This window comes from Macrosteles quadrilineatus, unplaced genomic scaffold, assembly GCF_028750875.1.
Source record: "Macrosteles quadrilineatus isolate MER2022 unplaced genomic scaffold, UCM_ALF_1.0 Scaffold_10__1_contigs__length_6754688, whole genome shotgun sequence".
NCBI lineage: Eukaryota > Metazoa > Arthropoda > Insecta > Hemiptera > Cicadellidae > Macrosteles > Macrosteles quadrilineatus.
Genome location: NW_026542603.1, coordinates 5702056 through 5719169, shown reverse-complemented (window position 1 = coordinate 5719169; position 17114 = coordinate 5702056). Strand labels below are relative to the sequence as shown.

General features: G+C 30.7%; 1 protein-coding gene across 1 annotated transcript in view; it reads right to left on the bottom strand.

The window, feature by feature from the left end:
* LOC129004653 (uncharacterized) overlaps positions 1-17114 on the bottom strand; it is a 276975-nt gene that overhangs the window by 94825 nt on the left and 165036 nt on the right. The window contains exons 27-28 of the mRNA XM_054433204.1: positions 10972-11002; positions 4109-4503 (exon numbers count right to left, since the gene is read on the bottom strand). Coding sequence (XP_054289179.1) covers positions 4109-4503; positions 10972-11002 — 426 coding nt within the window. The remainder of the gene's footprint in view (positions 1-4108; positions 4504-10971; positions 11003-17114) is intronic.

Below are 17114 nucleotides of genomic sequence, written 5' to 3'. Positions count from 1 at the left end.
TCTTAAATAAAAATACTTTTTAGCAATTCAGATTGCTGAGTCTACATATATACAGAGTGAGTGTTAGTTATAGAGAAGACTATGTTACCTATGTTAAAAGGGACTCGACAAAATTATATAGTGAGTATAATTCGGCTAAGTTTTTAAATAATAACTTGTGCAAACTTTTGACTCAAAGTCCCCCTCATGAGTGAATTTGGCTAAGTTTTTTAAAATAGACTTATATACATTTTAAGTTCCTTAGTGACTGTTCAAAATACTCTAAGTGTTTAAAAATAGACTTATATACATTTTTTACAAGTTCCTTAGTGACTCAATTCGGCTAAGTTTTGAAAAAAGGACTCGGGAAATTAGCTACACTCCTAAGTTAAAAGAAATACAGGGTATGAGTACAAGCATCAATTACGTCACCAATTGATCCCATGACCCGACACGCGACAACATAATATTACAATAGTCTAGCTTAGATGTCAAAGACTTACCAAAACAAGAAGATCCAGGTGGAAGAGTTAGTGATGATTCCGTAGAATGCCCCCCTTATATACCACAAAATTGTCTAAATTAATTTAGAACTTAACAATGGAAATTGAACAAACTGAAATTGAACAATTGAATAATTGAGGTCAATCAATCAAACATATTTGGTAATTGTCTAAACCTGCCCCAGACAGACTGGCGCCAGACAGGCAGAGAATGTTGACAATTGGTTTTGATTGGGGTCATTAGGTTACACTCACAGTCATTCATTTGAGTCAGGCATAGTTTACACATAGCCACAAGCGTGCCCGAGTTCACGCGCAAACCTCACATGGTTTTGAAAATATACATGGGAATAGATGTGGATTTGAAATTTTAATGGAGTTTGAACATTTGTATGGGCTTGTATTGGACGAGATCCGGGTCTTTAAAAAAGTGGCCAAAAAAAAAGCTCACCATTTCCAGACGTGATTTTTAGTATTAAAAAAGTAGAAAATTTATATGGGGGTGTATAGGTCGAGAGCTGGGTCTTTAAAAAAAGTGGCCAAAAAAAGCTCTTCCATTTTTTTCTCATTTTTCCCCTATAAAAAGTGCCCTAAAAGTGCCTCTAAAACGCCGAAAGTGGGGTCATATTCTCCTATTATATCTACTGTTTCACGTTGTTTACTTTGTTGTTTGTAAATAGACCTACTGCAGTTTAATAGTTACTAGAGGTCGTCCAGTGGTCGAAACTCGACCAAAAATATGTAATGTACAGACTCTCTATTTTCACCCCACACTGTAAATAAAACATGTGATTGGAGTTTCTTCCATTTGTTTTGATTTTCTGTTTATATTTAGTTGTTATTTCGTCACCAGCATGGCAACAGATTTAATTTTTTCAAAATTTTAAACTCATTTTTTGTGCTTATTTTTGAGCCTATTTTAATTTATAAAGGTATTCTGCACATCTACAGGAAAATATCTTTCCAAGTGTATGCGTAGATTTTCCCTGCGATGTACACGAGCTGAGCAAAAAGGTTTTAAAGAAACACGCTTGCCTATTAATATATTTGTGCAACCAGTGAGAAAAGTGAGCAATTGACTCACTCGAGAGAAATCCTGAGAGAAAAACGAGCCGTAGGCGAGTGAGAAATGGTTTCTCGAGTGAGGCAATTGTACTTTGAACTCGAGTTGCACATTATACTTTTCCTACAGTTACCATAAAACAAATAAATTGGTGAAGAAACATAACCTATTTTTACACAGAAGTGAACTTTTAATATAACATTTAACGTGAAGTGACAAATACAACAGTACAACAGCTGACCAGCTGATTTACAGCCAGTGCTGCCAACGTATTTCGCGCGCATACGACGTTGTCTGCATGTTACGCGCTCACTATTTCGTGCCTTCACGTTGCAAATCTGGATTGAGACAAAGTAATTCACTGATGAGCGAATTGGCCACTTTGATTTCTCAAATCAGTGAGAGAACATGTACATTGTTAGGTAACTGTAGGAAAAAATTATTGCGTGTTCAATTCTTAGTTATTTTACTTGTCATTATGTTTTTATTAAAGTATTTTTACGTCATTAATTTTACAATTATTTTCTTTGTTGATATTATATTAATTATAACTAATATCCTGTAAATAAGTAATCTATACTTATTTAATACGCAAGCAGGATTTTTGTGACAATTACTCCTCCGAAACTACTGAACCGATTGACATGTTTTTGGTGTCATTGTAAAGAGCGTAACGTGAAGTTGTGCAGGAAACTTTCTTTTTAGGTAAATAATTAGAGAGTGAGGCCCTGGGGCCCTTTAAAGTTTCGTATTTATCCATAAGATTAACATGGGAAACAAAATTTGTTATGAAACTCCAGCTGTTGTCAGAAATTAAAAGTGAAATATTTATTTATGGTATCCATGGTAACAAAGAACAAACCCACAAAATTTAAAAATGTAAACAATCAGAACTAACTGTCAAATTAATTTTGATTTCAAAATTCAACACAGCTGGTCCAAATATATTAAATACTGCATGATTATTAGAACAGGAACTGTATGGATCATAAACATGAATAAAATATGCCACTCGCCCGAATGTAAACATTTAACATTGATTAAATGGAACTACTGTCAAACTATATGTTAATGTCATTAGTATGGGATTCTTTCAGTTACGTCATTTGTTGACCGAGTCTGTCCAATATTTTTTAGCTGCTATTTTACATTTACAACAATATTTTACAGGAAATAATTGCTAGATAAACTCATGGATATAAGTAATAATTCAGATTCTACAATCATTGCTGTTGTTATTAAAACTGTGCATCCGCAGCAAACCAATATTTCCATTTACCTGGCTTAATTTCTACAAACATATTCCCTGAAAATGGTCATTGTTTCCTACATAAATAACAATAAGTTAATTTTAATATGAGTACCTAGGTTTGCTGCTACAGGGAAGGTAGGTGTGTTTTTGTTGAAATGTGGACAGCTTAGTATGATTGTTATTGGTTTGCAAATTCTAATTGCTCGAATTCGAGCAACATGTACACTAGTCTATATAATTAATACGCTACATGAAACTTTGTCGGTTGAACTCCTCCGCCATTTCTTAACCGATTTTATCCATTGACGTCTCTTAGCGTGTCGCGTAGATTTGCAAACTGGCCTTACATTTTTGAAAAAAATCCCTTGGGCTCTGCCCCAGTGGCTTTGAAAGTTCCCACGTTATCCTTATGAAGAACATAATTGTTTACATTTTGATCAGCTGTATAATTTAATTGCTGTTATTTATTTTTAAATTCAATGAAACGCATTGCTTATTTACTATTTGAGTTTGTATAAACATAACCCCCAAGACGGATCGTGTTAATATATGGTTGTATCTTAAATTTGTGTATTTATCGTTTTTTTGTGTCGCTATGACGGATCGTGTTAGCATTATTGTAACTTAAATTTGTGCATTTATCGTTGTTTTCTTTAGCTATAATTTGTAAAATTGTTGTTTTTTTCTTTTAAATGCCTCCGACATGACGACAACGAAACATAGAGTCGGCACCTGACCCTGGACAATCTCAACTATAAGTTACAAATGCGCCCTAACAGTACCCCAAAACGACTTTTCGTTCTCAATTGGCCCTCTATCAATGACCTGTGTTGCCTGTACAGCGAGGCATTTTGAGAAGGAGAAAACCGGCAGGAATGATTTAGGTTTATCAATAATGAAGACAAAAATGGTCTGAGCTACACACCGGTAATCTTTAGTTGACTCTTTTAAATTAATGGTAAGTATGACTGTTATTCGTTTTAAAATAACTCCTGTAATACTTTGCAATTGCTCGAATTCGAGCAACATGTATACTAGTACAAATTAAGCTGTTTCAATGCGTGTACAGATTCTAGGTTATTTTTATGTAAATACTGGCTGCCGTACCCGTGCCTCGCAACGGAGATGTCACTTTAGATCTGTCTACTTCTTTTAATCTATGCTTTTACTATGGTCTAACAGATCACATTTCAACCTCCAACAGTTTATATCCACTTCAGCACGAATAGGATTGTAAGTTAATACAAAACTTAACTAAGTTATGTGTATCTTTTCTTACCAAAAAAACTAAAATAATTGAGTTTTATTTACCTCAATCCATTTCACATTCTCTGCGGGTTTGTCATAGAATGCCGGTACGATGTCGTTGGATCGCACACCCAAATGGACTTTGTAGACACACCAAGGATGTTCCAGTTTCAAACGTCTGCCGTTTTGAGGGGACACCGGTAAGGTTGCCCCTACCATCATCAGATTCACGTCTCGATGTTCGAAAAGAAAAATGGAATTCACATCCTTAGAATACGAACAATCTAATCCTTTAATAGATATTATAAATCGGGTTTTTTGCTTTATGACCAATATATGTTCCTTTCCTTCACTTTTATAGCAATATATATTATAGCCATTTTGCTCACTGATGTATCTGGCGACTAGTTTATCTTTCTGTACTGCTAACTTGTTTTCTTCTACGTATATATCAGCAGCTGAAACAGCATGATAACCGTTAGGTACTGAAAAAGAGTCAACAATCGGTGTTAAGTCTCAAAGATTGTAAGACTGTTTTTTGTTCGAAGTGGAAATAGAGTTAACGTAATGCAAATATTACACACATACATAACAAGAAGCACCCTTATATACAGGGTGTCCATAAAAAACGTTTCAGAACTTTGGGAATGAATCCTCATACAAAAAGGAAGAAAAAAGTTCATGTGAAGGTATGTCCGAAAATGCATATTTACCCTGTTATCCGCCATTTTGTTTTTGTACAAAAATATTTTTATCTGTGAAAAAAATAATATTTTTTTCATCTGATGATTAAGAAATTCGGTTACCATGTCAACATACACAAGACCTATTATAGAAAAATTAATAAAGTTGTTCCGATTGTAAATTTTAAAATGGCGGCCGTTTGAATTTTTATAGCTTAAATAACTCAAAAACGGCTAATTTTATGAAACAAATGTCAATAATACTTTTTAGAATTTTTAATTCCCTATCAAACGATACCAAGATCAAAAAGGTCGGACGAAAGACAACTGAAATTAAAGGTTTTTTAGCTGTAAGACAAGGCCAAAGGGTTCCCCAACAAACTTTGCCTTATTTTTACACAAAAAACGTTAGGCCTATATTTCAGTTATCTTTAGTCCGATCTTTTTATCTTGGTATCGTTTGATAGGGAATAGAAAATGCTAAGAAAAGTATTCCTGACTTTGTTTTCATAAAATTTGCCGTTTTCGAATTATTTAAGTTATAAAAAATCAAACGGCCGCCATATTAAAATTTACAGTCGGAACAACTTGATTATTTTTTCTGTAATAGGTCTTGTGTACGTTAACATGGTTACTAAATTTCATAATCATCGAATGAAAAACTTCACAGATAAAAATATTTTTGTATAAAAAACAAAATGGCGGATAACTGGGTGAATATGCATTTTCCTACAGTCACCCGACAAAGTGTGCTTCCTTGTACTGTTTATAGTACAGAATGCTGCTAATTGCTGCATATTTATACTTTGCCGTACGGTTTATACTTTGTCGTACGGTTTATACTTTGCCGCACATCAGGATTCCAACGAAACAACACAAAACAGCGTGGTTCTATTATGCACGTAATCCGTGTACGCTTGGAAATAGGTTGGCAACACATAAGGATAAAAATACTATGAGCAGCTGATTGACTATTATAACTACGATATAACCTGTCATTTCGTGTTTATATAGTTTCGGTATTTCTGCACTTTCTAGACTTTTCTTTCAAACGTTTTTAAAACATTCCTACCATCTTAATAAACAAAAAATACCTTTAAAGCATTTTTTAGGCGCGGAAACCATTTCAAATTACAAAAACATACGGAACTATATTCTCAAAACGTGGAGCACATTTCTTGCCGAGGAAAAATAGCGGAGTGATACGGACCGGGTACTACTTTCTCTAGGGTACCTATTTGTGTTTCCAGCTGAACCTAAAAAACGTGTTATATAGTGTTTAAAAGACTAATTATTTATATGCTTTATAGTGACTGTAGGAAAAATATAATGTGTAACACGAGTGCAAAAGGCCTGCTGCACTCGAGATCATTCCACACTCGCCTGCGGCTCGTGCGTAAACATTGCTCTCGTGTGCAGCAAAGTGCCACTTTCCCCACTAGTTTACACAAATAACTATTTCGGACATACCTTCACATTTACTTTTTTCTTCCTTTTAGTATGAGGATTCATTTCTTAAAGTCCTGAAACGTTTTTTATGGACACCCTGTATAATTCTGTAAGACAAAATTTTTACTAGAAAATTGTGGACGTCTGGTAAGTTGCAGAAAAGTGGGAGAGGTCTGAAATTAAATTTCCTTACTCCAGGGACTCGGGAAAAATAGCAGAATTCCCATAAAGTTACCAGAAAACGAGATAAAACGTAAAATTTTCTCCACAAGAATAGCATTAGAAGCCATATACTGCTGATTTTTGTTTACTTCAATACAGCTGATCGTGATCTATCATCAAGCCAGTACGCAATGTTAACATTTAGAATACGTTTTTGCCAGTTAATTCTGCAATGCACTACTATACAGGGTGGTAAAAAAGTCCCAGGACATTAAAATATTTTAAAAAATAATGCAGATAGAGCAACATTACTTTGTACAAAGCTACAGGGCATACACATCTATTTTAACACATATTCAGTGATCCAATAGCTCTTCAGGGGGACGGCCCACAAGGAGTCGAAAGAAAATCTTAAATGGAAGCATAGGTCAATATGCAAATCAAATTAAAGTTATTTTTTAGTAGATTACAATGCCGCAAACCGCACTTCAAAAGGTTGATCCTGTCAAAATGGCAGATGTTCAAAGATTTCTTGAATCCGCCATTTTGAAGCTTTTAACGACTGCCATTTTTTACTCAGGCATTCTTTTGAGCTTGAATTTACGGCATCGTAATCTACTAGTAAAGACCTTTAATTTGATGTGCATATCGACCTATGCTTACGTTAACAATTTTCTTCCGATTCCTAGGGCTGAGCCCCGAGGAGTAAGCGTATAATAGCAATGTAAATTAAATGAATCTTTAAACAACTGTCATTTTACGCAGGATCAACCTTTTGAAGTGCGGTTTGCGGCATTGTATTCTACTAAAACATACCTTTAATTTGATGTGCATATTGACCTATGCTTCCATTTAAGATTTTCTTCTGACTCCTTGTGGGCCGTCCCCCTGAAGTTATTGGATCACTGAATATGTGTTAAAATAGAGTTTTATGTCCTGTAACTTTGTACCAAGTATTGTAGCTCTATCTGCATTATTTAATAAAATATTTAACTGTCCTGGGACTTTTTTACCACCCTGTATAATAATTCCAAGGATAAAGTTACCTATCTATAAAAATTCAATGTATGTATGTATGTTTATTTGTGTGTTTGTCCTTTATGGACTCTGAAACCGCTTGCCAGATTGTAATGAAATTTTCAGGCATTATTGAGCATTATTGGATGGTTTTTGTGAAGGTTGGTGCAGGTCCGTCAAAAGGGCTCCGAGGGCAGCGAGTTTAGCTACATCTGTGTTAAACCTCTGTTACGATCACAGCGAAATCGGAAAGATCTTCCATGATCGCAGCGACATCCGCGATCACCCACTGCAGTTGTGATTTTTTTACTTTACACTTTACCCAACTGTCCTTGAACGCCGTCAATGAGTGGAAACCTTGTTTGTAAGCTATTGGCGACGAAGATTAAAAAAATGCAAGTTTCCCATTCGTATACAACACTGATTCACGGTCTTTTTACCGGTTATTAAAACTCAAGAATAAATGTTACACTTGCGATTAATTAAATCCGTTATGTAAGGCAAGACGTTTTTAATCTCACTTGGTTTTGATTTGCTTACAATACGTGATCGGGAATGGTTGCGGTATTTGTAAACAACAATTAATGTAAACATATCAGTGACAGCTAGAAAGAAATACTTTATCCAAACAGCTGTTCGATATTTCATAGATGTCGTATTCGCCAAACAAATGATTGATATACGAGTATCTATAAAGGGCGATTGAAAAGTCTGGGTACGGCTCAATATTTTAAAATATAATGCAGATTGAGCTTCAATACTTGGTACAAAGTTACAGGGCATAAAACTATTTTAACACATATTCAGTGATCCAATAACTCTTCAGGGGGACGTCCCACAAGGAGTCGGAAGAAAATCTTAAATGGAAGCATAGGTCAATATGCACATCAAATTAAAGGTCTTTTTTAGTAGAATACAATGCCGCAAACCGCACTTTATTACTTAAGGTTGATCCTGTCAAAATGGCAGATGTTCAAAGATTTCTTGAATCCGCCATTTTGAATCTTGAACGAAAAGGAGAAAACTTGACAAAAGTCACACAAAATTGGGTGATTGAGGGTTCCTTATTTTATTTCCAAAGTAGCGAGGCCATATTTTAAAAGCCAAGGACACTCACGTTAATCCAGTGAATACTGAAAAAAATATTGGAATCTTGATCTGTACTCTAGTTTTAACATTTTGGCGGTAAATACAGAATGACAGAGCGACAGACAAACATACAGACAGAAATTGAGATAAAACTCATTTCGGCTTTCTTAGGCTATGAAACGTAAAAATAACTAAATACTGCACGTTTCTACGCAATGTACAAACAAAAATGTAACTTTATTTATACAGATTTACTACATAGCCTTAATTTTGACAACTCTTGTATATTAAGAATTCCACCTTGAAATATCACCTCTTTACTACAGTCTTCAACGAATGGTTGTGTTGTGTCAAATCTTTTACTGACAGGAAGCGGTTTATATCAGTTTCGATTCGACTTTTACCAAGGAACGTAGAACACTCTGTTGTATCCATTAGAGTGGTTTTATACTCATTAAGCTCACTTGGGCACCTACACTATCAATGCGAAGTCGGCTGATTCCAGTCGGGAGACGGACAATGGCCCAGATCTTTGTTTGGGTTAATCCCCTGATTTATGGCCTGAGGGTAGTGGTCACCGGAGGAGGGGTGGGGAATCGAGAATTCTGAATCCCACCGGAGGCGTTAACTTTTTGTCAAAGATTTCGCTTAGGATTCCAGTCATACTACGCAATAGTCTGCAATCCTGAAACTGACTAAGAAGAAATTTCCGTTAAAAGTTACCATTGCTGTCGACTTCCACTATGAGATCCACTTCGATCAATCTAATTCTCTTTAAAGACCACATGGTTTTGGCATTTGGGTAAGGACTACATGTTGACTGCATTTATCTTGATTACTCGAAGGCTTATGACAGAGTAAGTCATAAACATCTGCTTGGCAAGTTGGAGGCCTACGGTGTGACCGGTGCACTTCTCAATTTCATCAAATTATATCTGACCAATCGCTCCTTGATGGTAAGGCACTCGTTGGCCTCATTATATCCGATTAGTGTCACTTCGGGCGTCCTCAAGGGTCTCTGCTTGGCCCTTTTTTATTTAACATCTTCATAAATGACTCTTTGCAGCTGACCTGAAACTCTTCTGTGAGATTTCCTCAAAGGATGACAATGCTCGCCTTCAGAGAAACCTTAACAATGTTATTCATTGGTGCCAAATCAACTCTATGGACCTGAATGAGAAAAAGTGTGTAATAATGCAGTTCCAATTACCATATTGGTCTTCAAGTTCTGCAGTCTGCCAAATAGGTCCGCGTCTTGGGGGTACTCTTCTCACCCAACCTTCACCCTGGCGCTCACATATCTTGCATATGCTCCAAGGCCTATTCCGTGTTCGGTTAAATCTTCAGAGCAACTAGAGGACCCTTTTCTCTAACCACCATTAAAACTCTCTACATGACTCTCGTTCACTAAATTCTGGAATACAACTCAACTGTGTGGTCCCCTTACTGGGATTGATTAATTAACTATAAAAAGTCCAAACCAGTTTTCTTAGATTGATTAAAGTCAAGATGGGCCTTCGATACCCGGAAGTTGAAATCAACGAGATTGGTCAGCTTCTTGGCCTCCCGCCGTTGCTTCTTCGAAGAGGGTTTATGGACGCAGTATTCCTCTACAAGATAGTAAGTGGTTCATTTGACTGTCCTGAGCTGCTGGGTAAGATTGACTTCCACATCCCTCGTCATTCCAGACATCAACAATATCCCTACTCCCCCACATTCAGCACAGCCAGTACCTCGCCTGATGCGCACAGGGAATAGCATCTGCGGTGACGTCAACAACTAACTCTTCTTTGACCGCTGTGTCCCTCCTCCTTCAAGTCAGAAACGAGTGCCGTACTCAGAAGAAACTACATGTAGTATCAGTCTTGTTAATAGTGTCATTCATCTGTTTTTCATTCTATTATGCTGTTAAATGGTCTATTTATTTTGTTTTTGTTGTAAACGGTCTATATTGTCTTCTTGTAAATGGTTTATTATGTATTTTTTGTTGTTAATAGTCTATTTACATTTGCTTTTGTTGTTTTAAATTGTCTATTTATATTGTTTTAATGCAACATGCCTGTGTAGCTGTTAAATGTAAAATCTCTGTATATTTAATTAACAAAACAGTGTTGTATATCGTATTTCACCTTAATACTAATTATTGCTCACCTCTATATCTATTTTACATCACATTAAGTTACCTGTTCTTATCAATGTCAACTCAACACTCTTGAAAATGGTGTTTGCCGTGCATGTAATAAATAAAATAAAATAAATAAAATACCAAGTTTCTTAATGATCGGTTGAAAAAAATCTAAAAATCAAATTGATTATGTAAAAAATACAAAATGGTTGATATCTGGTTAACGAATAGGTTTTGGGAAAAATGTTATTCTTGATTTTCTCTTTATTTTGACCCAAGGAATCAAATACGTAAATTATGTCCCCACCTTTTTTGAACACCCTGTATATGCCACTAATTTTCTAGTGCTCTTATTCATAACAAAGTGTGATCAATATTTTAATTATTTAAAGAGCGCTTACCTTTCAGTGGGCATCCTTCTATTATAAGCTCCTGAAAAAAGATCTATTATGAGTAAAACTGTAAACACCACAAAACAAATTTCGTTATACCTGTGTACAAAAATGACTGCTTGTCCTAAAAAAAATTAAAAAAATATAAAATACCCCCGCCGCAGCAAACCTGCAGACTAAGCGAATTTCAACTCGTCTGATTACATTTTTACTAAAATATTTCCATAAATAAGACATATTATTCCCTATTTAAATAACATTAGATTTAACGAGTGCTTAGGTTTGCTGCTACGGGGAAGGTAAAAAGTGTTTTTTGACCATACGTCAATAGTATAGGATGAAATAAATAAATTTGCCAAATTTTATCAATATATACCCATAAAAAAGTAAACTACAACAATTTTCATTTTCTCCATAAGAATAACATGGGAATTTTTAATTACACTATTTTTGAATTTTCTCCGTGACCGTTAGGCATACAACAGCGCTTCAATATACTAAATTATTTCTTTTTTTAAGCTCTACAAAACGGTTTGGAAAGAAATCGCAAAATTTTTTGTTTTTAGGTTCAAAAATAGGAAAAACCCATTTTTACCCCATAAAACCCCCCATAAACCCCCGTTCCCATGGTCCGATTATGCTGGATCGCGAACTCGTTCGAATAAACGTAGGTTTACACGTTTGTACCAAATTTCATCAAAATCGGATCATTTTTGCTCGAGTTATCGCGCTAACGGCCATATATATATATATAAGTAGATATATTCATGTCACTTCTGGGCCACAAACGGAGCCACTCAAAAATTAAATGAATTTTCCTATTCTTTTATACAATATGTTCTATTTTTTACCCTTCTAGGTCAATTTCTAACAGTTTTATATTTTTCTAGAAAAAGTATACAATTTTGACGAAATTTTCATGAATATGTCTATATTTTCCATAAAATTGACTACAAAACAAAATGTTTTTAAAAACAAGTAAAATTTTAAAATTTAATGAGTAGTTTTTATACAAATTTAACTAAAACAGTTTCTTTATCTTTGAATGTTTTAATTTCAGTAATAATTAAGTTTAAATCTTTTTTATTTAATTCTTTAATTGTTTTTTCATCAAATATATTAATAAATCTATGAGGTAAATGAACTTTACATTTTTCTAATTCAACAATAATTGTTGGTCCGTATTTATCTTTAACTTTTTCAAATTTTTCTATTTTATATTTTGTATTCAATTCTAAACTTTTTATTGGTTTATATTCTTTGAATTTACATTCTCCAATATTATTAATCTCTTCTAATAGATCCATTTATTACAAAAATAATTATAAAAATTTTAAACAGTTAATAATTGAAATATATGAAAAGAATTTTAAATATCACACAACAGTTCTAACAAACTGTTGTGTGATATTTAAAATTCTATTTTTTTTAATAATATCTGATGTATCACTTATGTTATCAGAAAAACCATTATGTTGATATATTATGCATGGATCATTTAAAATTGGTAGATGTTTTAAGAATTTAAAAAAATATCATCAAATTCTGGTTTTATATAAAAATTCAATTCTAAAAGTTTAAAAATCATTGGTAATAGTTTCTTAAATGATATATTTCTTTTTGTAAAACTGAAATATGCATTAAAAATTACTGTAATATTTCTTTTATCTTCAAAATTTAATTCAAAATCAATATTGAATATTTTGTTTAAGAATTGATAGTAAAATATCCAGTTTGTATAATTTCTTTGTTTTAAGAATAATTTTATATTTTTAGGTGTTATTTAAAAACTATTGTCTAAAATCCATAATGTATAGATTTCATTGATTAATTGTTGTGTACGATATGGTTGAAAATGATTAAATTCTCTTAAAATATTTATAAAAGGTTTGTTCTTATTCTTTCGTCTATTAATCTTTTTTTCAGAAATAATTCTTTTACATATATTACATCCTATACAATTTTTAATAATTGTAAAGTTATTAAAATTATAACATCTATAACATATATCCATTTATATATAAAATGTTTATATCTAAATGGAAGAACTTATTCAGTGTCATAAATGTAAGAAGAAAACTAAAAATATTAATCCAGAAATTGTTGAAATGAAGAATGGTTTGTTTAGAATTGCTACGAAGTGTTCAATATGTAAAACAAATAAAAGTAAAATAATTAAAAAGGAAATTAAACCAATAATAAAAAAGGAATTAAATAAAAAAGATCAAATAATTGAAGCTAAAGAAATTCATGCTCTAATAAGAAAAAAAATTCCAAAAAGAAAGATAGTTACATTAGGTATTGATGATTTATGGGGCAGCTGATTTAATCATTATGAAAAATTATGAAAAATAAAATGATGGTTATAAATATATGTTGAATGTTATTGATACATTTTTTAAATATGTTTGGTCAAAACCTTTAAAGAAAAAAGATGCAAAATGTGTATCTATAGCATTTGAACAAATTATAAAAGATGCAATAAAAATTGGTCATAAATCACCAAACTTATTACATACAGATAAAGGACTAGAATTTATAAATAAAGAATTTAATGGAGTTTAAAAAAAGTATAATATTAAATTGTATCATACAGAAAATGAAGAAAAATCAAGTATTATTGAAAGATATAACAGGACTCAAAATTAAAAAATGAAAGTTCTATTTGAAATTAATAAAAATTTTAGATGGATTGATATTCTTCAAAAAATAGTTAAAGAATAAAATAATTCATATCATTCAACAATTAAAATGAAACCAATTGATGTAAATAAAGAAAATGAAAATGATTTATTAGATACAGTTTTTAAATATATCCCACCAAAAATAATTACAAAATCTAAATTTAAAATAAATGATAGAGTTAGAATAGGAAACAAAAAATCATCTTTTTCAAATAAATATAAACACAATTGGTCAAGAGAAATATTCGTTGTTTCCAGAATTAATAATACAAATCCTGTTACATATAGTATTAAAGCCTTGAATAATGAAGATATACTTGGTAGTTTTTATGATTACGAATTGAAGAAAACTAATTTGTAAAATTTTATACTATATAAATGGAGAAGGAATGTTCAAAGCGTAAACAATTAAAAAATATTAATAATTTTTATAAAAAATAAAAAATATAAAGATGGATTACTTTCATATTGTAAAGAATGTGATTTAATTTATAGAAAAAAGTTATATGATAATATTATAGTAGAAGAAAAAAGTGAAAAAGTATGTTTGAATTGTAAGGAAACAAAAGATATGGAAAATTTTCATAAACATTATTATAGTAAAGATAAAAAATTTGCAATTTGTATTGAATGTGTTAGAAAAATGATGAGAGTCACAACCCATTGTGAATGTGGTAGAGATTTAAAATGGCTTAGTTATCTTCAAAAACATTTACAAACTAAAATTCATAATAAAAACATAAATAAATTAGAAAATTCATAAAAATAATATTAATTTTTGAAAGTATTATTTAAAAAATTACTGGTTTTAAAAAAGTTTAAGTTTTATTTAAAATACTTTATAATTTTTCAATTAACACATAAATATTTATCTTAATATTCATATTTTACAACAACAATTATTTTCAAATAAAATTATTCTTAATAAATCGTGCAAATTTTTCCCCTAATAAATGGAGCGTACAAATAAAAATATATTATGCCCTTATTGTAATAAGAATATATTATCTAAAAATTATAATAGACATTATAATTCAAAGAAACATTTTGAAAATAAAACTAAATATGAAACTGAAGTTAATAACTTAAAACTTTGGTGTAAACAAAATAAAATAGTTGATTATCAAAACGATAATTTAGATCAATTAAAAGAATTAAAGAAGTCATATGATCCAACAAATTATTCACTATTTAACAGTGAAAAATTAAAAGAAATTGCTAACAAATTATCTGTTAGAAATGTTGACAATTTAAATAGAGATGAACTAATTAAAAAATTAAATAATATCAAACAAAATCCTAATAATCTAAAATATAGATCATTACAATTTATTCAAAATCTATCAATTAAAAATGGTATTAAAATAAAAGATAAAACTAGAAAAGAATTGATTAGATTATTAACTGATCATTTAAAAAATAAACCAATTCCAAAGGAAAATGTAATAAATATTCAGGAAGTGCCATCATTAAAAGGTTATTTTCAAGAGTATTATTTAACAAATTCAAATGATGATTTAGATATATCTGAATATTTAGAATCACAAAGAAATGAAATTAAAAAATTGATTGAAAAACAAGAATTTAAAAATAAAAGAGGTCAGTTATCATTATCTTGTGAATATGAAAGACAATTAGTAAATGGTGATAGTCAAAAAACCCAAATGTATTATCCTTTAAGAAGTTCAGATATATTAAACACTGATGAATTTATTGATGATCAATTTAAAAAATTAATATTAAGAGAAAATTTAAATCAACCATCAAAAGGATCTGGTTGGTCATTAAAAAGAGGTTTAGATTTAAATTTAAAACTAAGTAAACATAATTCATTAAATGGTGGTTCATATGTTGAATTACCAATTGAAATAAAAAATAAAAAGTGTTGTATGAATTTCAAAAATAAAGATGAATATTGTTTTATTTATGCAATTAGATGTGCTATTGATAAATATGAAGATAAAAAGTTTGATCATCCACATAGAGTAAAACAATATAAAAATTACATGAATGATGAAATTTTTAAAGAATTTGATTATCCAATGAGTTTAAAAGATATAAAATCATTTGAAAAAAGATCATTTGATTCTAAATATAATTATCTATCCATGTCAATTAATGTATACAGATTTGATGAAGATAAAAAGATTGTTCCATTACAAATATCTGAAAATTACAATGCGAGATTAGATATTGATCTATTGTATATAAAAAATGATAATAATTCACATTATGTTTTGATAACAGATTTAAGTAAATTTGTTTCTACTCAATTAACAAAAAATAATAGACATAAGAAATTCATTTGTAGAAGATGTTTAACACATTTTTACAAAAACAAAGATTTAAGTGAACATTTAATAATTTGTAAATCTCTTGAACCTTGTCGACCAATTATGCCATTTCCTGGTAAAACTGTTAAATTTGAAAATTATTATAAAAAACTTGAACATCCTTTTGTAATTTATATGGATTTTGAAAGCATTCTGAAAAAGATTAATACTTGTGAAAATAATCCAAATAACTCATATACAAATAAAATTCAGAAACATATACCTTATGGATTCACAATTTATTTAGTTTCTAGAGTGACTAATAAAATATATAAACCAATTTGCTATAGAGCAAAAACAGATGAAGAGTTGAAAAATGTACCAAATAAATTATTTGAATACTTAGATGAGATTTCAAAGTATATAGCTAAAAAATATAATTCGAAAAACAAAAAGCCTATGAGTTTAACTAAAAATGAAGAAATTGAATATCATAAAGCAAGTGTTTGTCATATTTGTGAAACTATTGGTTTTGATAATGACACAAGACGAAAGGTAAGAGATCACTGTCATTTAACAGGAAAATTTAGAGGTGCAGCACATTCAAGTTGTAATTTAAATCTAAAATTTCCACAAAATATACCTGTGTTTTGTCATAATAGTTCAAACTATGATACACATTTGTTTATCAAAGAATTAGCTAAAAAATATGGTAAAATTGATTTAATAGCAAATACTGATGAAAAATATATAAATTATTCAGTTAATTCAGGATATGGTTATGAATTTGAAGATGATAAACCTAGAAAATTTGTAAAATTCTCATTTGTAGATACATTTAGATTTATGGGCTTATCAATTGACAAATTAGCTAAAAATCTAAAGGAATTTAAACACTTGACTAAATTTATAAAAAATATTGATATAATTAAAAAGGATAATGAAACCTTTAAAATACTATCTTCTAAGGGTATATTTCCCTATGAATTTATAGATGATATTGAAAAATTAAATTATGATAAAATATTAGATAAAGCACAGTTTTATAGTTCTTTAACTGATGAAAATATAAGTGATGAAGACTACAAACATTATCTAAAAGTTTGGAACAAATTAAAAGTTAAAACATTAGGAAATTATTCTGATTTATACAATATTCAAGATGTGATGCTATTAGCAGATATATTTGAAAATT